The 26,890-nt window shown below is 34.0% G+C and overlaps 1 protein-coding gene across 3 annotated transcripts in view; it reads right to left on the bottom strand.

Annotated features, from left to right (window-relative positions):
• Positions 1 to 25,347, bottom strand: part of sestd1 (SEC14 and spectrin domains 1) — a 44,517-nt gene extending 19,170 nt beyond the window's left edge. Inside the window, exons 1-6 of one of the 3 annotated variants that reach the window (XM_073845699.1) lie at positions 25,236 to 25,347; positions 22,560 to 22,623; positions 21,295 to 21,380; positions 19,133 to 19,241; positions 17,235 to 17,325; positions 7,966 to 8,079 (exon numbers count right to left, since the gene is read on the bottom strand). In XM_073845699.1, coding sequence (XP_073701800.1) covers positions 7,966 to 8,079; positions 17,235 to 17,325; positions 19,133 to 19,241; positions 21,295 to 21,349 — 369 coding nt within the window. In that variant the 5' untranslated portion in view covers positions 21,350 to 21,380; positions 22,560 to 22,623; positions 25,236 to 25,347. The other 2 variants (XM_073845700.1, XM_073845701.1) reach the window with 2 other exon arrangements.
• Positions 25,348 to 26,890: the final 1,543 nt, after the last annotated feature.

The following is a 26,890-nucleotide window of genomic DNA, read 5'->3' as shown; positions in this document are numbered from 1 at the left end:
AACCATCCCGACCCATTTTGGAGAAGAAATAGTAGTAACTGAGGGCAAAGTGCAGCTTTTGCTAATATTACCAATTAAACGGGCATCTGTGTGTAATGTAGCATAATCTGAAACCGCTCAAGACCTTCTTCAGCAGAAATGTCATGCAAGGTTAATATGCATGAATAATTTATTTGATATTTGAAGGCATATAGGACAAACTCTGCAGGTGACGCAGCTCTTCTGCTGGGTCAAAAAACACAAACCGTCATTTAATGTCAGTTACACAAATAAAAACAAGGGGAATACAGCAGCTTTTTATAGAACATATTTATAAGCTGTTAGTCCTAAAAAAAATATTAACATAGAAGGGTTTACACGGGCAAATATTTCATAGTTATGAGCATAATAATGATTTTAATAATCCACTTTACATTTTGCCTAAGAACGCTGCTTTTCGTTGGTTAAAAAAAATAAAAATAAAAATCACTGTAACATGTAATAAACATATTTATTGCTTCTGTAATATCATAACAACAACTATTATTTATTATTATTATTATTATTTATTCTGTATAATGACAACATGATAATATATACTATATAATTTTTTTTAAAAAATCGAAGTAATTTTGTTATTATTATTAATTCTATAAAAATACAAATTATTTATTTTATAATAAATTAAATATAAATATACAAATACTATGACAATTAATATTATTTATGTATAATAACAATTGGTATGATATAACAACATATATGATAATACTATATAACAACATAATAATATTTTATAATAGTTTTATAATAAAGATTTTAATAATCCATTTTAAATTGTACCTAAGAACAACTAAATAATTACACCAATATATATATATATATATATATATATATATATATATATATAGATAGATAGATATAGATATATAATTATTTTTTTATATTATTATTATTATAAATTCTATGACAAATCAACTATATCTGACTATTTTCCTTAAACATAATACATTGTAAAGACTGATACTTAAAATATACTTAATACTTAAAAAATAATACTATAATATCTGACAATTATTATTATTATAATTTCTGTATAATGACAACTTATATGATATATATGATAATACTATATAACATATCATCATCATTATTATTACTATTATTATTATTATTATAAATTCCATATGATGACAAACTGATATATCAGATTGTTTAAACAAAATAATACAAATGTAAGAAACTAGTGTTCAAATTAAATGCTATAAAAATAATAATAAATTATTATAATAAGTTCTTCATAATAATGAATAACCTATACTGTTTTGGCTGCGTTACATAAAATAGCATAGAGACTGATATCCCTCACACCACTCAGTGGTCTCTTTCTTTTCAGATAACCAGCTTAAATCAATATTTCATGTCCATTTACTTACTTAATTGGTATGTAGCCATGTAATAAGCAGGATAAATGTAAAATCAGCTGGTCATTAAGGTGTGTATGTGCTTTGTGTATGCTATCTCAAAAATGAGGAGAGCCCTCCATCCTGCATTTTGGTGTGTGGACAGGAAGAGAGACAGCACAGCTGTCTTTACAAATATGTTCAGCTGAGTCAACACACGGGATGGAGGGACAAGGCCTTGCTGCAAACAAATCCGGCCTGCGATCCAGCATAGAGGACATGGGGAAAAATGTTTTGGATTCATAATATCTAGGGTACATTACTCACAGGATGTCAGGGGCGTGTTTGCCTCTGCTGTGTGGCTGTCTGCCTGGGACAGTTTGAGAAAAAAAAAGCCTCTTCAAGTATGAGACACAGTGAGGTTTATTTCATGTCAGTTTCACAAATTCTCTCTAACAGGAGTTCTTGCATCTAAAAAGCCTTGTTTTGAGCTGTGAAGTTTCCGTGGCAGATACTAAAATGCAGGTTGAGCATAAAGCTTTTGAACTGTATTTCGTCTCATCTCCTTCTGTCATGACATCACTGCAAATCCACAGATGCAAGGCGTGCAGAGAAACTGAAAAGACAGTAAACTAAAGAAAAAACCCAACACCTTTCTCAGATTTCTTAAAGAAAAAGTTCACTCAAAAATAACAATGCTGACACCATTCGCACTCCAAATCTGTGAGCTGTTTTTTTTTCCCTCAGTGAAACAAGAAAAAACTAAAATACATAAATAAACCAACATACACAAAATGATTGGTCATCGCACAAAGCTGTCATATGACTTCAGAAGCCTTTCTGGGGCTTGACATCTGTGGTCAATCTAAACTCTATCTGTGTCAAAACGACAACAAAGAAAAAACAGAAGTGTAGCATGCGGCTAAATAAATGATAGAATTTTCATTTTGGGGTGTACTACCCCTTTTAAAGACCACATGCTCACCAAACGTTTATTTTTGTCTATTTAATCAAAGTAATGTGCACTTTTTGAAAACCTCTTCACGCACACTGACCCTGAGCGCAGGGACGCAACAGCTTGGACGCGTGCCAGCAGTGCCCTCACATCTGCAAGGTTACCTGGAGGAGATTAAACACTGTGTCTGCTAAAGCACTCTGATCAATACAGTCCCCTCAAAGCAGCTCACATTTTTGGTTACCTTGCAAGTATATATATATATATATATATATATATATATATATATATAATACAATTTTTAAAAAGCACAAGCAAAAAACAAAAATAAACCAAAAAAAAAAATGCTGCGTTCTCATGAAACAAAATTCCTAATTTTTGTGGTCAGTAAGACTTTTTAAAAGTAGACTGGAGTAATAAATGACAGTTCAGCTGCCACATGAATAAATTACATTTTAAAATGCTTTTTTCCCCCATGTATTCTGCCAATTTTTTTTCACCATTAAATAGTCAAAATGTGCTTTTTACAGTTTAGTCTTGCTTTTCAAAGAAAAAAATCAATTACAAAACAATTAAAAAATATTTAACACTAAACATTTTTAACATTCTAGTAGACATTATAGCCTACCAACAGCAACATTTAACTTAAAATGAATAAGTTAGTAAAATAATATTCTTTGGCCATTTTTAAGACCCCCTTCTTGAATTGAGCATGTGTTTATAATGTACTAATAAATGCAGCCTTGCTGATCAAAAGAGAATGTTATAATAAATGTATTAATAGAGCTGTTGTAATGATTGCTACTATTTTGGTCTTACTTTTTTTTTATTTTACAGAACAACATTTTTGCTAACATTTTTGAAGGTTGACTTTTATTTTGGTGGAAACCTACAAGAAGACCTCAGTACTACTTTTTGCTGACACCAGCAGTTTTATTAATGATTCTCGTTATGCTGTTTCGGCGCAGATTTTCCTCACGCTTTGGACTTTGAACCCTGGCTAACGAGCTTATGCAGTGCTGTCAGAATACATACAACACAAAGTGCTTGTATTAGACAACGTAACGTTCTGTAGTTTATTTACTAATGGTTTAAGGCCTTTTCGCAATTTCAGTCATCCTACAGTAACCAGCAACAACCACCCATTTCTCCTCTCAATGAAGACATGCAATGCGGTTCTAAACAGTCTCTCGCTGTCAGTGCTTGCAATGATTTTTGCATCTTTCTCAGACAGTTTTAAATGCTTCCACACTACCGACATGTTTGCTGCATTAGTGCATGCTTCTATTTGATCGCGTCATGTCATTGTTCAGTATAATTTATTCTGCCTTTATTTATTTTGCTTATTTGGTTGCCGAACAGTCTATGCATCCTTAAATGAGACTTACTAAAGACTTGCATATTTGTTCTCTCCGCTTTAGCCCTGATGCCTTTGAGGCTTTTAGTAGTCCACAGCTACTGAAACAGCTTACAAATGGCAGAAACAAGAAATGCTAGATGCCATCCCGGCATGATGTAAACATGCCAACGCTTGTCATGATGCCACAGCCACTGAAGGAGTTTCTCAGCATGGATTTCCCTTGATATCCAGGGACGTTTAGAGTCCTTATGAGCAAAATGGACGGTACAGCATTTGGTTTAAGCCTACGCTTATATCCATCGACACCTGTAAGCTCTTTCAGTAGCTGTGGTCACCATAGCAATATTTTATTTTCCAAGTTGTGTATTCTGAGTAAAAATAGCAACAGGTAGTGCCAGTAGCTAGTGCAACCAATTCACGTTCTTGAAATAATGGCGCATAGTCCAAAATATGTATAAAACGATGTGGATTTTAAAGGGGCCCTATTATGCTCTTTTACCAAGTATTTATTTTGTTTTGGGGGTGCATTAGAACATGCTTTCATGCTTGGTGGTTCAAAAAATGCATTATTTTTCACATAATTTACATTACAATAGCTTTCTCCCCAGGCTGGCACAAAAAAGGCATGATTGAAAAACAAACAAACAAAAAAAAATAATTACTTTAAACAAATCATCCGAATCTCTTTTTAATTTAATAATTTTTTTTATAATTAACATATATAAACGTGTCAGTGGCTGCCAATACAGGCATCAGCTAATGCAATGCAATTCAAAATGTCAAAACTGACCTGGTCAATAAATAAATCAATGGGTCAAGATTCGGCTGGTTAGTGTGATCCACTTAGCCTCTGTCAACAATACAACAAATGGCTAAAAAAAAGCAGCTTTTTGTCACTGAAGGCCTTGTTTTTTTTTTTTTTGTTTTTTTGCAAGCAACGCATGAATCAAAAATATAAATGCATATGCCTGATAGCCAATTCCAGGTAATACAGACCTCTTCAATATCAGTCTATCACTATCAACTCCCTTTCTTATAAAGGAAAGTGAATCCCAGCATCAGCATCTTGAACTCCTTAAAGAAGAGAAAAATCAGCAATAAAAAGCATGCAAAAATGTGCAGTCCTGTAACAGATGGCCCTATGGACCCTAAGTGGCAGTGAAAGAGGATCCACTTATTTAATAAGGCCTCAGGGTCTTTTCCTTCCCATATGCTCACTTATGCCTGGCCAAGCAACAGTGATGAAGAGCTTCTTGGCCAGAATGATTAATGCAGAGAGTACGGTCCTCGTGCACCTCAGCGATCGGTCGCACGTACAAAACCCCCCATTCAAGTATGGATCCTCAAGTAGGTCAAGAGTATGGTAATGACCGTTTTCACTAGTCGCCGTATTCAAGCCTCCACTTCCTAATGCTGATACACTGACCTCCATTCAGCCAAAACTGTGCCATCTGGTAGTTGTAAGCAGCTAGAGGGGCCTGCTGGCCCAGATCACAGCACAAACAACACAATGACTCCAACAAACATACACATACAGAGGTTTCTATTTAGGAGACAGTGGTTCGACTGTCTTTCGCAACACGTCATCCAGCTCTTGGCAGGATCCATGTAATGGTTGCCAGGCAACATGGCATTATTGGTTCATGCCCAGTGAGGGCATGGAGCAAGACTTCAGCCAAACAAATGAGTGTGCGGTTCGAGGCCAGGCCTCATCAGCGCACATACTATGCACGGCTTCATACCGTAGTGCACATCTGCACAATCATGTTACGGTTACGTTCACATACAGACATGTCCTGCTCCTAAAGTGCATGCCGGAGGGCTGCCCATTTAACACAAACGCCACCGGCTGTCAACTTCACCCATTTTTTTCATGGCCCAATTAAGAGGAAACACTGCAGTCTGCTCTAATTTATGATAGTATAGGAGAGATGATGAAATGGAGAGATCTATTAAAATGAAGGATCCAAACCAACCCATTTAAAACAGTCACTCATATAGAGATTTAAACACTTACTAAATGTTTAAAGTACTTAGTAGGGATGCATCAATTAAAAATAAGACACTATTAAGACAACACTTACATATTATTTATTATAATATATATATATATATATATATATATAAATAAATAAACAAACAAACAAACAAATCTATATTTTATTAATAATAATAAAAAATAATAATAATATAACTTACATATTTATAATTATTGTACTAAATTTAATATTCATATTATAAATACAATTTATAATTAATATATAAATTAATTTTTTTACTAAAATATTTTATAAATAATAATGATAATATAGAAATTATTGTATTAAATATTCATAATTATAAATACAATCCTTATTCTTACAAATTATTACTAAAAATAAACAATTATTTTATTATAAATAATAATAGTACTAATAATAATAATAATAATAATAATAATAATAATAATAATAATTCATACAATTATACATACAATTTTATAATTAAATATCTAAATTAAACAGTTATTTTATTTTTACTAAAAAACAATATTTTTCTTCTTACTACTACTACTGATAATAATATCACTTATAATTTTTGTACTAAATATTAATTATAAATACAATTTATAGCACAAATACAGCACAACTCTGTCAAACAAATGAAAAAGAAAGCCATTGTATTAGTGTCAATAACAATAACAGACTCTCACAGTAAAGCCTCAGACCATCGTAAATGAAGATGTGCAGCTTCTGTATTTGGAGTTTCATTATTCACAGCGAATGAGGGAAATTACCTACTTATACGCATGAGATCCTTCGGGCGTTACTAATTAAATACGCTGTCTGTGTGATTATATTTTGCACAGCTATACAAAGTGATGATGCTGTGGTCTGGTGTATATGGAAAACACAGTGGAACCATTCTAAACGGTCCATGTAGGATGAAAACAAAAGCTGAGGTGACTAAATCAGTTTAAAAAAAATAAATATATTGTGGAAAAAATAAAAACGAAAAGGTTTAATTAAATAATTAAGTGCTGAAATCTTGCCAATAACTTGCCAATAAATAAATATAAAAAATGGAAAGCTTATAAAAAAAAAAGTGATTTGTTTTTTGTAGGGCCGGAACTTTAACGCGTTAATTTAGATTAATTAATTACACAAAAATAATGCGTTACATTTTTTTAACGCATTTTAAATCGCACTTATTTTTGCACTGCGGAACGTTTCTCACTGGATAAGTTTCGGCGGACCGATTATACTGGAGCACCAACTAGCGTTCAGACAAAAACAAACCACAGTGAACATGGGCAAAGAAGCTGATGAGACCGCTTTGGTTGGCCCTGTGGATGGGAAATTTTGTTATAAAAAAACGAATGGATGAAAGCGTCGATAAGAGCATGGTTGTGTGCAAGCTATGCAACAAGGAATTCGCATCTCACTGCAGGACATCGAGCCTATTGCTACACTTAATGGCACTTACACTTACACTTAATATTGCACTGGTCTGTTGGACTTGGTTGAACAAAAATAAACAATATTTTGTTGCTTAAGCTTATGTATTCAGTCATTCAATGGTATAATTAAAAATCCATATGAAAAAAAACTTATTCCTCACTGTTCTCAGGTCAAATATTTATATGCGATTAAAATGCGATTAATTTCGATTAATTAATTACAAAGCCTCTAATTAATTAGATTAATTTTTTTTAATCGAGTCCCGGCCCTAGTTTTTTCATAATCCTGAAAATCATTTAATAGAAATAAAAATTGGTTTCAAAAATATATTATAAACACAATAAGTTATCAAATTTAAATAACTAAAAAACATTATTCAAATAATTGTTGAAATGTGAAAAAAAAAAATTGTAACAATAAAATAAGCTAATGTGCCAAAACCTTTGACTGGAAGTGTTAATCCGTTTACTTTGTGTTTTTTTTCCTCATGACTTTAATGTTTAACTTAAAGAGAACAATTTCCTGCACAGCTGTTTTAAACAATATGTATTGTGAAGAGTCAAAGTACAAATAAAACTGATGCAACAGTGTCTGTATACATTTGCGGTCCCAACCTGTAACCAATCAAGACCACAAGATACCACCCAACAAGCAACTGCAACCAATCGCAAAATGAAAAATGAAATGTTTAGTAGCTGAAAAGTAACACAAATATTACATTTTCATGTTTGATCACTGCCAAGTACTTGTATACTCATGCCCATCCCTAATGTCAAACACAGTTGATTTAGAGTGTCCACTAAAACCAAACATCTCTAGTACACTTACCTCAAAGCCAAGCCTGTCCTTCTCCTTCCAGAAGCAGAAATGGGTCACTTTTTTGTCCCAGAATTCATCAGGTTTCACCACACACACAAGAGAGACCTCAGCTGGGATCACATTCTAAAAGAAAAAAAAACATCACAGAGCAAATTCTTTTTTTTTTTTGGTTCAATAGTGATAGATCAATCATAGATATACAGAGGTAACAAACCTTTCCGTTTACTCAACATTTACTTATTGTACATCCTTTTCTGAGAGATAGTTTGATTTCAGAACAAACTCTCAAACTTTCATATTTCCTGAAGCTCTCAAGGCTGAGAGATAAAAGTATTGCATTCTATTTTTAAATCACGTCTGTTGAAATGAATTTGTGCACACAGCAAACGTACAACACACTCAACTAAAAAGTGCAGGTCGTGCGGGGGACACATCAAGCAGAGAATGAGGAGAGGTTTTGTCATCTCCACCACCAATAGTCGGAGCTGATTTACACAAATCTACAAGGAAGAAACCACTTTAACATGTTGTAGGGTTCAGGAGCGTTCTTCAGCAAATCAATATTGTAATTTATAATAAATAGTCCATATGCTGCGTTGTATTCAAGTTGATGTTACAGGGTATTGATTTTTCGCAAACATTGATTTTCTTCACACATATCTGTTATAAATTTATAAGGAATACAACAAAATGAACAGAATTCATCCTTTGCCTGAAGCTAATGCTGTTTTTATTTTGCCTTCTGCCATTTCCTTCAGGAAGTTTAGTAAATCTAATGCCTGAAGCTTAGATGATGATGTATATGGAAACAAAATGACAAGTACACTACTAGTCAAACATTTTTGAACGGTAAGATTTTTAATGTTTTTAAAGAAGGCTCTTCTGCTCAGCAAGTCTGCATTTATTTGATCCAAAATACAGCAAAGACAGTATTTTGGAATATTTTTACTATTTACAACTGCTTTCTATTTGAATTTTTTTGCATAATTACTCCAGTCACACAATCCTTCAGAAATTATTATAATATTCAGATTTGCTGCTAAAAAAACATGTATTATTATTAGTATTATGCAGAAAACAGCAGATTTTTGTCTTTTAGGTTTCTTTGATAAATAGAAAGTTCAGATGAACAGCATTTATCTGAAATTTAAACTGTTTGTAACATTATCATCACATTTGCATTGAAACATCAATTTAATGCATCCTTGCTTAATAAAAAAAAAAAATTAATTTCTATAATTTCCTAATATACTGACTCCAAGCTTTTGAATAGTATAGTATATAATGTTATACAAACTTTTTATTTCAGATAAATGCTGATCTTTGGATCTTTCTATTAAATCAAAGAATCCTAAAAATAAAAATGTACTCAACTGTTTTTAAATGATAATGATAATAATAATAAAGTTTCTAAAACAGCAAATCAGTATATTAGAATGATTTATAACGCTAAAAATTTAGCTTTGATCACAGGAATAAATTACATTTTAAAATATATTTAAATAGAAAACAGTAGAGGTGTAACGATATGCCTAGGTCACGATAACGTTACATATCCCGATATTGGGTTCACGGTACGATACGTATCACGATATTTTGAACAAAAATTTAAACATGAAACTGAAAACCAAACAACAGATTTATTTAAAAAAAAAAAAAATAATAATAATAATAATAATTCAATAACTTTCTTAGTTGTACACACAAGGTCACATTTTAAGGTTTAATAAAAACCTTCCAATTAACAACTGAATAGGTCTGTCCATGAAAAAATTGTTAAATTTAACATGATAGTGATAAAACTGTCAAGATGTCAAATTCTTTAAACCTGCTTTCGACGCAAGATTCAATGTGTGTGCGAAACAGAGTCCTACCCGATGAGTGACCCGCTAAAATTGACGTAACGGGTGAAATAATATTTATCTGTCGGGTGCGGGTCGGACGGGTGACATGCACAGGTATTTGCTCTTTGGACTCAATCCGGTACACGCTGACACGCAGCTGCTCTCAAAAGGTCCCGTGCTTGTGTTCATGCTCTGTCTGAAGACCATTTAAAAGCCCTTTCACATGGGACGCGGCAAGCAGTGGAATCGCTGCGCGGTTGTTGCTTTCTCTCGTAGTGAAAGCGTTTTGCAGTCGAGCCGGTGTTCGCGACGCGGTCTCAGGGTAAACGTAGTTGCAAACAACAAGGTCTCATTTTATTTTACAAAAAAAAAAAAATAAATAAATAAATAAAACGTAATTAAACTACTATGTGTTATTTGCTATTATCATTTTATAGGACAATGACTAGCGTAGTTTTCATATCAGACACCTGTAACTATGACATGTTACACATAATTGTATTTTTACCTGGCAAACCAAGTCGCAGGCTATACCACACGCATTTTCTGGATTTTTTTTCCGCCTTTCTCCGTATTTTATGGATCATACAGCTCCATTATAGCCTATTTTAAATGATCTTGATCATGTTTTCAACACTCCGACATGCGCTCAGTAAAATGTTCTTTTGGTTGTTAATAATAATCTGTGCGGTAACTGGTTAAATCGTGGCTGCTGCTTATAAAAAGATTAAATATTTTTTATCTTCGGAGGTTCCTGTCACGAAGAGCCGTAAAAGCTTTAAGAAATGTTTGTTCCAATGTGTGACTCGAAAAGCGGGTGAGTCTGAAGCACAAAGCTTTTCACTTCCCACTCCGTGGTAATAACACAGGCCGTGACTGTAATAGTGTTTTGTCTGTAATTTTTTTTACCTTCATCCTGTCGCATTACTGTAAAACCAAAATGCTACGCCGGACGTGAAGACGGGGCATCTTCAATTTCATTTTCAGCCGAACTTATGTTGCTCTACTAATATTCAGTTCAAGCGATTTCTGCAACTGCAATGAAAGCACAAGCAGCGCTGTCGCAGAGTAGGACATGTCGGCAGCTCAACCAATAGGATTAATTCATATCGTAAATGTATCAACATCATTCTACGATACATATCGTAACATTTTTGCATCGCGAAATATCGTACTACGAAATATTGTTACACCCCTACAAAACAGTTATTTTAAATAGTAAAAATATTTCACAATATTACTGATTTGGCTGTATTTTGGATCAAATAAATGCAGGCCTGGTGAGCAGAAGAGAATCTTTAACCAAAAAAAAAAACATTAAAAATGTTGCTGTTCAAAAACTTTTGACTGGTAGTGTATGTCATCGGCAGACTTCTGATACTTGAACTCCAAAAAATGAAGCACCATTCAAAAGTTTGGGATCAGAACATTTTAAAGTTTTTGAAAGAAAAAAAAAAGTTTCTGATGATCACCAAGGCTACATTTATTTGATCAAAAATACAGTAAAAACAGTATTATTATGAAATATTACAATTTCCATTTGACTAAATTTTAAATTGTAATATATTCCTGTGATGGCAAAGCCACATTTACTGCAGCCACAGTCTTCAATGTCACACAATCCTTAACAAATCATTGTAATTAGAGCTGCACAATTCTAGATAAATTGAGAATCACAATTCTTTTGGTTTCAAATAGAGATCACAATTTATCACACCACTATTCTGAACTAGGGCTGGGTATTGTGACCAATTCGGCGATTCGATTCTTATTTTTATGGTTTCGATTCGATTCGATATCGATTAGCTATCAATATTCCATTTAAAATGTTAGTTTTGCAGACATGGGATCCATATTTTGATATAAATGCTGGTAACTGAAACTCTCCTACTTAAGTTTATTACTGAAATACACATCTACATTAATAATAGGGTGCACACAGTTGTTTAATTTAAACAACTTTTATTTTAAATGAACACTCTAACAAGAAATCATAAATATGTACATCCATTGTACACCATGTAAACAAACTGCAAAATGCACATTACTGTAAAAAAATTTAAAGACTAATGTGTAAATGTGAAACAGTGAAATCTATTAAGAACTTCAAACATGTTTAAGAAATAAAACATTTCTAAATTCAAAACGTTCAAGCAGGCCAATCATAAAGCCCTTGTCTGCGTATACAAAACATTCTTACTGTCCATAAAACTAACAGTTCTTAATTACAGCCTAATCTAACCTTTTTGATCACCAGATTTTAGCAAAACAGCAGCTGATGGTGACACCTTCAGGACGAGAGGTGAATATTCATATCCTCAATTTCCCGAATCGATATCGTTGCGTTAAACTGAAGATCGATTAAAATCGGAGAATCGATATTTTTTACCCAGCCCTATTCTGAACTAAGCAAAATAACATGTAATTTACTAGAGGTTGCGACAAAATATGAATTGCCTCATTCTATTCAAAAACGTTTAATTAATTTGAATGAATAATTTAAAATGGTTTGAATAAATGATTAAATGGCTCACTCATAAATTCACTTGTCCCATTACTGAATGAATCAGCATTTGAACTAATCTCTTGAATGAAAGATTCAATGACAAATACATTTCTTAACGGTTACTTGTCACCAGTGGTAATCAACATTATAATCCACAAACATTATACACTATTTTGGAGTAGATAGTTACGTCACTAGCAGCTGCGCACACATCGTGGTGGCAGAAAAAAAAAAAAAAAAATGGTAACAAAGGGAGGGAAATCAAATAAGAGATAAAGAGATGTTCCTTCCTGCTCGTCACTCGAATTATCGTGACTAAATTCAAGATGGCGGCGAACAGTAAATTTCCTGAAGGTACTGTCTGTATAAATCTTCTTGTAAATAAACTACCAGTGCTTTTTCAAAGTTCTCAATGTCTCGTTTTAAATGTCAGGGCCCTTGGAAGTCTACCAATGAAGTGTGGAGCTACTTTGTGCCTCGTAAATGGTGTAAAACAGTGATTTATTTACATGGCTAGTCCGATGCCCGAGGCACCCTCAAAGACAACCTGTTGTTAGCATCGGCTAACTAGCACCAGATTTCGGAGTGCAGGGGACAAGCCGAGATGAGCTATGAAAGGTAAGTTCACACTCGGTATCATGATTCATTACACTTTAGGTCAATATCACACCGGATAGGGGTGGGCGATATACTGGTAGACACGATTAACCGGTCTACCGATAGAGATTTTGGTCTATCGTCTTAATCGCGATTGAGATCACGTGACGTTGCACGTTACGTAACCACGCAATACACATTCACTTCGACAACGGAAGAAGCAGCATGGAGCATGGGTGCAGCAGCGCTTACATGTGACGAAATCAACAACGAGGTCACAGTGTTTCCCCTACCATTAACTTAGGGGGGGCGACTCGCTCCCCCCAACGGCACCGCCCGCCCCCCTTGAACGTCAAGTTCATTTTATTTTCAATATAGCGCCAGATCACAATAAAAGTAATTTAAGGTTATCTTTCCTATAGAACAGGTCTATACATTGTTCTTTTACAATGTACAAACTAAATTGCCTTGTGTTATTTATCTTATTTACACGAAGGCATGTCATTTCTGTCTCTACATGGTCGCGCGTTTACAATGTCTCCTCCGCCAAAACACAGACGTGATCGCGGACTCCATTCATAAAAAACGAATTTACTATAGCGCGGAATGCCACGGAATTCATTGATTTTTGGATTAATAAATCAAAAGGTGGTCTGTCACTTAATTCAAATCGCGATATGGACTAGTGTCTGTGAAAACTGAAATGCAAAAAGACCGTTTAAATATGAATCCTGCATGTTCCGTTTGCCTCTGTACGTATGAATGGCGGAGAAGCGTTTTTTTTTTTTTTTTTTACTACACGCATATTGAAGCACACGTGACCCTCCCGGTAATTTTTGGCATTTGCATCTCACGTGAACAGATAAACTCAATCTCCAAAACTGCTGTGAGTGTCACTTTTACCGTTTCATTTGAGAAAACTAGCATCATATCATACTGTGTACACACAGAAACTTCATGGCAACCTGTCAAAATAAAAGTTCTGTTACATTTAACATGTAACAGAACAATATTAGTCTTGTATTACTTTTGTACAGAATAATGTAGGTGTTTATATATTCCTATTTAAATAACTTACATAAAACAATATGATAAAAAAATAAATATTACAACAAGATTAACCAATTAATTGTAGAAAAATAACTACAATTATTATTTAAATGTTTTAAACTGAATATAATTTTTCCTCCATGTATTGATTTTAACAGTAAACCTCTGTTTGTTTGCCAAAAATTAAAAGGGCACAAAAAAGGGAAAAAATTAATTTTTCATTTGATTAAAAATAAATGTTTATGCTTTCATTTGATTATCAAAAAAATTAAAACATAAGAATTTCTAAAAAAAATAAATAAATAAATAAAAAAAGCAAAAGATTGTAGAGCCCTATTGTTCAAAATGTTAAAATAGAGAGTTTTGGACTTAGTTTTCCACTGAAATGAATGTTTTCGTTATTACACAAAGTATGCTAAAGTACCGGGAAAAAAAGTAACATGATAGTAACATGGCTACCCCATGGTTATTTGTTTTTACTTAAGGTAATGCTGCAATTCACAGTTTAAATAAAGTTACATTATATAAAACAGTTTCTTTGTGTTTGAATTTTTATTTATGCATTTTCAGATACAAATTGCTATATTGTTATATATATATCGTTATCGAGGTAGAAAATTGCTTCTACCGTGATAGAAGATTTTGGTTATATCGCCCACCCCTAACACCGGACTTCTCCTTTTATATAGAATTTTTCTGTAACATATACTTGTCTTTGCTGTCACTTTTGATCAGTTTAATGCATCCTTATTATAATGCTGAATAAAAGCAATAATTAAAAAAAAAAAAATCCTTAACTTTTGAACAGAGGTGTGAATTGCATGGTTACGATAGTGTGTGTATAAATTAGTGGTTTTAACAGAGGATCACTAACGTTCAATACATCTGTCTCTATAAACACATCAGTGTAATGTGGGGGGGGGGGGGGATTCACTGATGCATTTTATTCGTTTGAAAGTTTATCATTAACTATGTGCACTGCCCTGGGTGTTGAAATGTTTGTGCAATAAGCATCGCTAATTCTACAACACAAATTCCCAAGTGGCATCAACTGTATTTTTCCTAATCTTTGGGATTAAACACACTTGGATGCAGTATAGGATATGGACTACCCAGATAAAAATGAAACTGCAACGATTAATACAGTGAGGAAAAAAAATATTTTAACCGTGAGAGACAGAATAACAACAAAGAAATCCAGAAAAACACATTTCAAAAAAAGTTATAAACTGATTTGCATTTTAATGAGAGAAATAAGTATTTGACCTCTTCGCAAAACATGACTTAGTACTTGGTGGCATAACCCTTGTTGGCAACCACAGAGGTCAGACGTTTCTTGTAGTTGGCCACGAGGTATACACACATGTCAGGAGGGAATTTGTCCCACTTCTGTTTGCAGATTCTCTCCAAGTCATTAAGGTTTCGAGGCTAATGTTTGGCAACTCAAACATTTAGCTCCCTCCACAGATTTTCTATGGGATTAAGATCTGGAGATTAGCTAGGCCACTCCAGGACCTTAATGTGCTTCTTCTTGAGACACTCCTTTGTTGCCTTGGCTGTGTGTTTTGGGTCACTGTCATGCTGGAATACCCATCCACGAACCATTTTAAATACCCTGGCTGGCTTCAATAACCTGGCCCTGATGGTACATGACCCCCGTCTATTGTCCCTTTGATGCGGTGCAGTTGTCCTGTCCCTTTAGCGGAAAAACACCCCCAAAGCATAATGTTTGACGGTGGGGATGGTGTTCTTGGGGGTCATAGGCAGCATTCCTCCTCCTCCAAACACGGCGGTGTTGAGTTAATGCCAAAGAGCTTGATTTTGGTCTCATCTGACCACAACACTTTTACCCAGTTCTCCTCTGAATCATTCAGATGTTCATTGGCATACTTCAGACGGGCCTGTACATGCGCTTTGTTGAGCAGGGGAACCTTGCGGGGGCTGCAGGAATTCACTCCTTTACGGCGTAGTCCAATTGTTTTCTTGGTGACTATGGTCCCAGCTGTCATGAGATCACTGACAAGATCCTTCCATGTAGTTCTGGGCTGATTCCTCACCGTTCTCATAATCACTGAAACTCCACGAAGTGAGATCTTGCATGGAGCCCCAGACCGAGGGAGATTGAGTGTTATTTTGTGTTTCTTCCATTTGCAAATAATTGCACCAACTGTTGTCACCTTCTCACCAAGCTGCTTGGCGTTGGTCTTGTGTAGGTCTACAATCTTTGGTCTTGGCCATGGTGGAGAGTTGGGAATCTGATTGATTGCTTCTGTGGACAGGTGTCTTTAATACAGGTAACAAACTGAGATTAAAAGCACTACCTTTAAGAGGGTGCTCCTAATCCCAGATCATTACCTGTACAAAACACACCTGGGAGCCAGAAATCTTGCTGATTGAGAGGGGATTAAATACTTATTTCACTCATTAAAATGCAAATCAATTTAGAACTTTTTGAAATGTGTTTTTCTGGATTTGTTTTGTTGTTATTCTGTCTCTCATTGTTAAAATAAACCTACCATTAAAATTTATAGACTGATCATTTCTTTGTCAGTGGGCAAACGTACAAAATCAGCAGGGGATGAAACATTTTTTTCCTCACTGTACAGGAACTATAGGACATCCCATCTTTTAATTAAAAGAGCCAACCAGTCTTTCACTCAAAACATGCGCCTTAGCTGGCACACCCTGAAGAAAGAATTTTAGCACAGTTGCAGCTAAATTTATGATACCACTGTCGCCAAAATTTTATTGCTGTTGCCCAGAAAATAGCTGCCCAGAGGCACTGCCAAGATGGTCACTCAGTGATTGGACTTGCATTTTGGAACTTTGATGGAACGCAGAAGAAGTCATAATATAAAATAAAAGCCTAAGTTAACAGCAGCACTTCAGTGCTGTTCCCCCTAAATGGGAAAAATAACAGGGCAGAACAAGCATTAATTCTTTTCAACAAAGCTCAAAGTCAACGATTTCCAACAACACAATGCTCTTGACAAAACCAGGGAAGGCTGCCAACACACAACCCGCATGGGCTTCTCAAAATAGCACTAAAATCTCATTATTTACAGGTATTCCTTCAGAAGTGACTTGCATTTGAGCCGAGTTAAGCACTCATTAAATAATCACCACAAATATTAATGGGGTTCATTAGTGAAAAAACAAGAACCAGATGTCAAAGAAACAAGAACATAAGTTTCACATAAACGACTTCTCCCTCGTTGCTTTCCAAAAATCTGAACAAAACCCAAAAGTGCCCAAATAAAACAAAAAATCTATTTTCCTACCTGCAACATCAGAACAACAGTCTTCACTATATTCCACTGAGACTTTCTGCCATCGACGATGACGGTGAAACCACGAGCTTTGCACTTCTCACTGCAGAGATAGAAGAGAAAAACATGACATTTTATTTGGTTACATAACACAAATGATACGCAAATACATGCTGTCAGTCCACGTACAATGAATCAATTACAATGACTCCACTGTGGCTGTGTTGTTAAACAGACTAATTTGTTTGTTCTGTGGTGGTATTTTAAAAATGAATAAACTTGCAGTCACAGTGACTCACAGATTCCAAGAAATATGTATTCAATCATACAGTTACTATTTTGGGGTGTAAAAAGAAAAAAACACTTTTCAAGCCAGAACAACATTTCTTTGCATTCTTTGAGGGAAGAGAACAGCCAACTCACCCTGTAAAATGGCTCTAAAAATGTCACCAGAAAGTAATTTGGAGAAGGTCACTATAAAAGCGTTGAACAAAGGACCAGAACCAGTGACAGTCTTACTGCTAATGGTCATGTGAGGCTTTCTATCTTTTCAATAATAGATCAGATTAAAGCAATACGTTGACATACAAATACATACAATACACACAAATATATTTTAAAATATATACGTGTGTATTTATGTATACATATAATAAATATACACAGTACACACATAGTATGCAAACAAATTTATTTTGAATCGATTAATCGTGACTAATCGTTTTGCAGCTCTAGAATGAATCGCACATTTTTCTTAAATTAATTATGATTAATCTCACCTAACATTAATGTTTTAAATTTACTTTTATATTGCATTAATTTCATATTCAATCTTTAAATTAATGTAGAAACAACATTAAGACAGTATATTTTTTTAATATTTGTAAATTTTTATCACTGATACCAAAATTACTGATGTCTTTGGGAAAGTGTTTTTTTTCTTCTAATATTTAACTGACTACAGTCATTCAACTGTATAATAGAGAGCTATCAATATTTTTTTTTTTAATTGCTAAAAACATAATAATAGAAATCACAGCAGCTAGGTTATTAAGTTATTTGGCTGCTATTACTTTAAGAGCCGCTGCTGCTGAACGTGACGCGTATTTGACACACATGCTTGTGGTTTCATTCGCACTTTAATGTGAATATGTGGTCATAAAAGACGCACTGCGACTAAATAAACGCATTTCTTGTCAAGAAAAAAGAGATAGAAGCAGCAGTTGTGAGTGGGCTGGCCAACCCTAGCCTCACCGTTGAACTGGAAAAATTAATCACCTACATTAACGTGCTAATTTTGAGAGCACTAATAATAAATAAATAATATAGAGACAATCCTAATTCACAGTGATGAAGAAATCTGAACCAATTAATTTTTTTCTGATGTTTGCCAACTTATTTTTATCAAACTGCAGCAACAGCAATATAATAAAAGCATAGTGTTTAATAAATATGTTAACTAACTCCAAAAATTAGAATACATTTATTCTGTATAAAGCTTGTGGTTCCCAAGAAAAACAGCAACTTGCATGACCAAAGAATGTGCATACTGATCGGAATTTAGAATAAGAACAATTTGTTTCATATAAAAACAAACACAGTAAAATACAAATGTAATAAGGACAAGCTAACAAGAAACAGAGCAAAATCTTTCCAGAGCCTTGGAGCCTAAAAGACTTTCAAAGGTCTGGAGAAATCAATACAAGCATTTTTCAACCTCTAACCACAGTCTGAGCATGAATTATGGCCATTTCCCATTCCATGTGTGAATACCATAAAAGTGTGCATTATAATTATAATGATCAGATTAATGTTCCATTTATGCTTTCAGTGCTTTGACAGGTGCTTGAAATACAGCCTTAGCAATGAAGTAACATTCATTTCAAGAAAGGTTTCTAAAGCTGTTTTACCTGGGAATACCCAGTAGGTAATCCAGAGTGGCACTGAGCTCCTCCATGCTGGTCTGTTCGGTGCATAGTGGGATGGTCAGGATCAAACCACTGCGCCTGTCCTTGCCTCCTGGAAAACCAAATGGGCCGAGTCAGGAAATATGCAGAAAATCCAGCAGTACAGAGTAAAGTATGATGTACAAATGGAAAAAGTGTGTCAGAGCATGAGGCTTTAAGTAAAGGACTGAAAAAATACACAACTGAAGTAATACAAAAAGCTATTGGAGAAGTAGAGCCTTGTGACATCTCAACTTGCAATTAATTCACAGCATGCCAACTATAGGAACATGCACCGTTTCAAGGACACCAAGCATGAAATGCTTGAGTAATTCCTTTCCTAGAAGCTTTCATTATCCAATTTAGTGCAAAGGCCTTGTTAAAAAAAAAATACTGTTGAGGCACAGTGCATTCAACAAAATGACAGAAATTCAAAGAACTTATCAAAGGCAATTTCCCCAATGTTCTTGTTGACATGTAAGTGTTATTCAGAAGACATTTTAAAGCGGGAACCATGCTGACACAAAAATGCAACCATTAGGCTATGATAATGGGAATAGCAGTCTCATACCCTGATAATATAGAGTTTTGGAATGCATATAAAATAAGATATAAGGTCATTCTTTCATAAAACTTAAAGAACATATGTGAACCTGGACCACAAAACCAGTCGTAGGCAGCATGGGTATATTTGTAGCAATAGCCAACAATACATTATATAGGTCAAAATTATCGATTTTATCAAACCTTATTTTTTTTATTAGTAATATGCATTGCTAAGAACTTCATTTGAACAATTTTTAAAGGCAATTTCCTCAATATTATGTTTTTTTTTTGCACCCTCAGAAATAGTTTTATCTCTGACAAATATTGTCCTATGCTAAAAAACCTAATACATGAATGGAAATCTTATTTATTCAGCTTTCAGATGATGTATAAATCTCAATTTTTAAAAAAACTGACCCTTATGACTGGTTTTGTGGTCCAGGGTCACATATTTTAACCCCGGACCACAAAATCAGTCTTAAGTAACAAGGGGTACATTTGTAGCAACAGCCAAAAATGCACTGTATTAGTCAAAATTATCAATTTTTCTTTTAATGCCAAAAACCATTAGGATATTAAGCAAAGATCATGTTCCATGAAGATATTTAGTCAATTTCCAACTGTAAATAAAAACATAATTTTTGATTTGTAATATGCCTTGCTTAAAACTTCATTTGGACAAATTTAAAATCTCAATATTTATATATTTTTTGCACCCTCAGATTCCAGATTTTCAAATAGTTGTATGTCGGCCAAATATTGTCCTATCCTAACAAACCATACATCAATTGAAATTTTATTAATTCAGCTTTCAGATGATGTATAATTCTTAATTTAAAACCCTTATGAGTTAAAGCAATTTTTCAAATGTGGCATTGCTGGCAGAGCTGTGGTCTAAGTGACTTATGTCCAATGTTAAAATGTGGTGGTTGTTGTGGTATAGATATAGTTGACTCTAATATGCTTAAAATTTAGATTGTTTTTTACAACTACATCTTTATTGCTATCATTATAATTATCCTTGGTGTGAATGGGCCTTTTGAGTCCCGTTTGTGTAAATAACCTAGAAAATAAAATAAAACTACTTCCAATTATTTGCCCCCAAAATTGCCTTGCTAACATTCTGAAAGAAAGGCAACACTTTATATATCAGTGTACAATACAGTGTTCAACTTCACTAAGTTTAAACAGAAAGTAATAACATATAATAATCTCTGACTACATTATATTGAGAGAAAAATCTTTCCATCCATCAAAGCAAACAAGAAAGAAAGTGTAGGGTTTCAAATCATCACTTGGCACTGTCCGTTTTATCGGAGAGCAGTTTATTTCTGGCTCACTGCTATAGTCACATCTAATCATGAAATGTGAAATGAGTATTCACATCACGTACTACACTACAGAGGAGAGCGGCCTGCAGCAAACATTTCCATAACACACTGAGACTTTGCAGGGCTAAACTAAAATCTTTGTGATAAGTTCTTATTCATTCAATTAAGTCAGCACTTCAAAGTTAGCAACAAACCTCTCTCTCTCTCTCTATACATACATTACATTTTATATATAAAACATGTCTTTACCTGACAGAAAGGCCAGCTTCTTCTTCAGCACTGGCAGTATTTTGGAGGCCTCCATCCTGGAAAGTGACTTTTCTCTACTTACGCAGCTGCAAGAAGTTGACAACATAGCATCTTGTTAAGAATATATTAAAAGACAGATTGTGTTCAGCAAAAGACAAATTCATACAGGGTTGGAACAACTTGAGGGTGAGTAAATGACTTAATTTTATTAAGTCATTTACTATCCCTTTATTATTCATTTGAGAAGTCATACATGATCTTTTAGGAGTAAATTACCTGCATTCTCATAATTATAGCTCCAAAAATTACAGAATGTGCCTATGGCAAAATACTTAATTACAAATAATAGATACTATTATTAAAATGATCTATTATTACAAAATAATAGGCAGATAACATGTAGTTCTTTGAGTGATTTTAAACACAAAAACTGCTTTTCTGTAAATGGAAAAAAAATTGTTTATCCTAAAATAGGAACCACTGGTGTTAAGCTCAGAAAAAGAACCTTAAAAAACACTATAACAGAAACATAAACTACACCAGCTTTGCATGAGGAACCAACCAAAAAATTAAGTCATTATTCACAGAACATCAAACCTGTCGTGACTGGTCATCACTTACTCAACCGCATGTTGATTCAAACCTTTATGACTTACATTCTTCTGCAACACAAAAGATATTTCAAAGAATGTTGGCAACTAAAATGTTTTAGTCCATAAATTGGAAGTCAACTGTGACCAAAAGGAAGAAAATTCTTAAAATATGTCCTTTTAGGTGCCTAGAAGAAAGTCATACTGGTTTGGAACAACATGAAGGTGAATAAAGAAAGATGACTGAAAATAGCTTTAAGAAACCGAGTAAAGATTATTCAATATTTTTCGTTATTGTTTAATTGAAAATTAATTTTAAAAAAGTGGTTTGGAACAACATTTGAGTGAGTAACTACTGGCAGAATTTCAACTGAGTGGACCATTTCTTCAATGCCAAATCACACACTGCATTCCCGTTTTAATGATAAACACACAAACACTTTATTTACACAAAAAGTGTTTTCAACAAAACCCTTATTAGAGCAGCATTCACCATGCCAGAAATACCAGAATGATACAAAAACAGACAAACTGGCAAAACAAGCAGAAAAGTAGGTTAAATCACTATAATTAGGCAAACAATTGAACATTCACAGCATGATTCAAATACATAGTGATCTGAGTCCTCAAATGCAGGCTGATCTAGATTTCAAAAAAGCTGACAATCTCACTCACCTTCAAAAGTGATGCGGCACATCAAGTACATTCCATCTCACGCAATTCCCTCCTGGTCCATGTTCTGCTAAGAGGCAGAAAGATGCAGAAGAGGAACGGAGGAGGAGAAAGGGGAAAACAGAATGTGTGGAAGAGTAACAGATAGTGAGTGAGAGAAAAAAAAAACTAGTTTAAGACCTTCTTTGGTGATTTGGTTTCTGGCATTCCAGTTTACAGCAACGACAGTTTGATTAATCTGAATTCATCAGAATTAAATTTGAGTGGGAAAGACCTCTTTATAAACTGCTGAGAATGAACATGGTCAGCATCCAATAATCAACCAGCAATGATCAATTGCTAGTAAAAATACTCTTAAAAAACTATAATAAAAGATTTTAACAGCAATAAAAGATTTGGGAGGATTGCAAAGGAAACATAGCTTGGCAAACTCGTCTTAACATAAGCTGATGCACGGAAAAGCGCCTCATCATTTAGAAAAGGACAGCTCAGCAGTGATTACAAGGTTTGATGATGTGTCTGTAAGCCAGAAATGAGTGCTAGCAAAAAAAAAGGCCTTTGGACTCTTAAAAGTATTACATTGCACTGCTGCACAAAGAATTACCATGCAACCCATTGGCTAACCCCAATGCAAATGTCTGCCAATGCCCATGTTTGTGCAAATCTATCCAAATGGTTCTAGGACGTAATACTATTAATCATTCTAATCTACACTGTCGCTTATAGGCTGATTTGAACATTTCAATCAACTTTAGCTTCGATATGTAAGAGGTGAAGTTTTTGGCATTTACAAAGGATGAATCGAGTCACTATAACACTAAAAGAATAACATAACTCAATCCAAAAGAAAAGGTCCATTAAGGATTGTGAAAGATTTTCACAACTTTCCATCAGATTCTCAAAACCATAATCCATCTAGATATTTCACTATTAAGTATAGAGTGTTTTTACGAAGCGTCATCGAATGGCCATATTGGTGGCACTGAACATAAACAATGGCACTGAACCAAAGCAAACTTGCATATTTTGCTGATTATTGCTGCTGGAAATGATCTTCTAGTACTTCTAATCGGTTGGACCGGGAAAGACATTTGGAGTAGGCCTACTATAAACTGCCAAAAGATATAACAAATCAATAAGTGTGCAAAAAACTGTCTGAGGAACAAACGGCGTTTGTGTTTGGCTAAACTGAACCAGGATTTAGAGAGCAAGAATCTTGACAACGTTTGTGCTTGTTCTTATCATTTCCAGTCAGGTAAGTGAAATATTAGGCTAATATTTTAATTACTACTGCTTGTACGCATCTTTACTGCCTATTAACTTTAGTTCGCCAAAATATTGTGCCCTTTCTTGCTTACTAGTAAGTCCTTCTCTATATGATTTGGCAGCTTCCACACATTTTTTTTCCTGTGGTTTATTAGACAGCAAAAATTAGCAGAACAAAGTAATCAGTAGTACATTAACTGTGCAATCCATGCTGTTGTTTACATCTTAAATATTGCCAATATGGCCGCACATCCGGGTAACTAAGCAAATGATTGTTCTCTTGTTACTGTGAAGAAATTGAAGATTTACATTTCATATGGATTATATTTTGTATATTACAAAATCATCATTAAATAATTAAAAAGAGATTGACACTTTCTTAGTAGGTTGTCATAAAATGTCACAACTGTAAAACAAAAAATCTAAACATTGTACTTAAAACCAAAGTTTAAAGAAAAATATACCTATTTTTGGACCATTCCATGACAAACAGTCATATTTTTCTATCAAAATTCACAATGCAATTCACATGACTGTAATAGTCAGTCATGAGATTCTCTTTACTGTACTAGCCAATTTGCTGTATTCAATAAAGCCAATACTATGATGCAATATAAACATAACTGAAACAACAATAAATACTATCATGATGAGGCTGGTTTTGGATTACAATAATAAAAATCAGAGGAAAAGTCATAAACAATGTCAATATGTAAAGATAAAAGCATTTTCCTTTTAATTAAGAGATATCTCTTAAAAGATTAAGTAAATTTGTGCATGTCAGTGTAGTTCTAATAACATAAACTTGGCCAGTTTAAGCATTAAAATTCATACTGTGATTTTTGAGACTGTTTTCTGGATACATAAAGACAACAGTTGGCTGGTCCTGGGAATCAGTGTCTGGACTCAAACCAACAGCTGGCTGAGAGTTGCAGGAATGACTCGCTGGTGCTCAGGCGAGAGACAAAGACGGGATCCACCTATATGGCCTACATAATATTATGATTACAGGTCATCTGCGCAGTGAAACAATCGCCCCTACTAACGACAACGTACGAGGTTGGGGTGTCATGGGAGAAAACATATTTAAATACAGTTTGGCATTCATTCCACATGAGCGTGAAGCATATTTTCTGGCAGCGTGCATGGCTGCTGGCACACGCGAGCCGCAGATCCGCATGCAATGACCTATATTTCATACTGTAGAGGTTAATGCATGACTAACATGAATGCGGTGTATTCTGGGGTTGAATACAAGGACAATCCCTGACTAACTTACCTTAGACGGACGTCGAGAATAATGCTGTGATTGTTAGCCCTGCTAAAGACGCGGATGCGTGATCCATGTGCTTTCGCTCAGAACCTCACAGCATTCTACGTCACATTTATGGATTATATGAAAAATAAAATTACCTTTCTCCGTATTAGGCCCCGGAGTCGATCTATGTTATTGATAATCGCCTTTGATACCGAGAAGACTCTCGGCGTTGTGTTTTGTTAGAAAGGGGCTGGTACTGTTCATATATAGCTCCTCCCACATGACGGTGCAAGGCGTGTCTCTCACTGTAATGGGCGGGGTCTAGAGTTTCTTTAAACACACAGTGCATCTTTTAAATTAATGATATTATATGTGACCCTGGACCACAAAGTTGCAAGATTATTTTTGTAGCAATAGCCCAAAATACATTGTTTTGGTCAAAATGATACATTTTTCTTTCATGCCAAAAAATCATTAAGATATTAAGTAATGATGATGTTTCATGAAGATATTTTGTAAATTTCCTACCGTAAATATATCAAAACTTAAGTTATGATTAGTAATATACATTGCTAAGAACTTCATTTTTAACTTTAAAGGTGATTTTCTAAATATTTCGATTTTTGCACCCTCAAATTCCAGATTTTCAAATAGTTGTCTCTCAAACATTACATGAAGTAAATTTCTGGTTTAAGCCATGTTGTCGTTTTTGCCATAGGAAAACTGTCTATACAATAAAACATAATCTGGCTGTTTCTTGTTTTTTATCATCTCTATTCAAGATGTTTCACATGAAACATTTTAAGAAACATAAATTAAGAAATCAGCTGAAAGCTGAAACAAACAGATGATAACAGACAAGATTACTTTAAAAAACAACATAAAATAAAATATTCTGAGAAGAAATGTGTAAAATCCATAAAATTAATTTTTTTAAAGACTCTTACAGTGTATTGTATTCTAAGTAAGAGAGAAAAGAGAAAACAAAAAATGTGCAAAGTTCATAGTAAGTATCGTTCAAATATATATTAACATATTCACTGACAGATCACTCATGACTTACTGATATAAAAATTATAATGAAACTTTATTTGGAGTACTATTTGCCACAATGCACACTTCTTAGTAGGCCTAAAATGTGTTTTAGTGTCACTTTTGTTGAGGATTGTATGATCTTTGAGTAATTTCAGTCTTTACATGCGATATTTCAAGTGTATCTAAAGTATACTTGCATTAGTTTCACTTTAGTAATTAAATATACTTTAGTATATCTTTGGTTGGACCTCAGCACTACTTCTGCACAAATAAAATGAATTAAGTACAAAATCTGTTCTAAATTAGCAAAAAGTACATCTGCAGCAAAAAGTACAATTGCAGGGTATTTTATAGGCCTATACATATAAGTACATACATATGTAAATAGATTTGTAGAACACTTTGCATGAAATAAACATATTTCGAATAAATTTTAGTATATTTATTCTTCACTATAGGGGTATTAGAAATAGATTTGATTAAGCAATTCGTTGTGGTTCGCGGTTATTATTTTGTTGTCTCACTTTAAAACATTACATTCTGATAAATAAATGACAGAAATCTGTATGATGACTTCAAATGGTAAATTATGGTTTAACAGTGTCTATTATTTACAGTACCATACTTCAGAAATATCTCCTTAAATTACAAGACAAGCATATTTATAAACATCACAGAGATCCAACTATATGACATGTGTCCAAAAAACTGTATCTTTTGCATTAAAATGTCTTTGGCAATAAAAGTGAAAATGTTTAATAGCTTTTCTGTAGCC

Source organism: Garra rufa, chromosome 8 (genome assembly GCF_049309525.1).
Source record: "Garra rufa chromosome 8, GarRuf1.0, whole genome shotgun sequence".
NCBI classification, from domain to species: Eukaryota; Metazoa; Chordata; class Actinopteri; order Cypriniformes; family Cyprinidae; genus Garra; species Garra rufa.
Note: the sequence above shows the minus strand (reverse complement) of the source record. Positions and strands in the feature narration are given on the sequence as shown.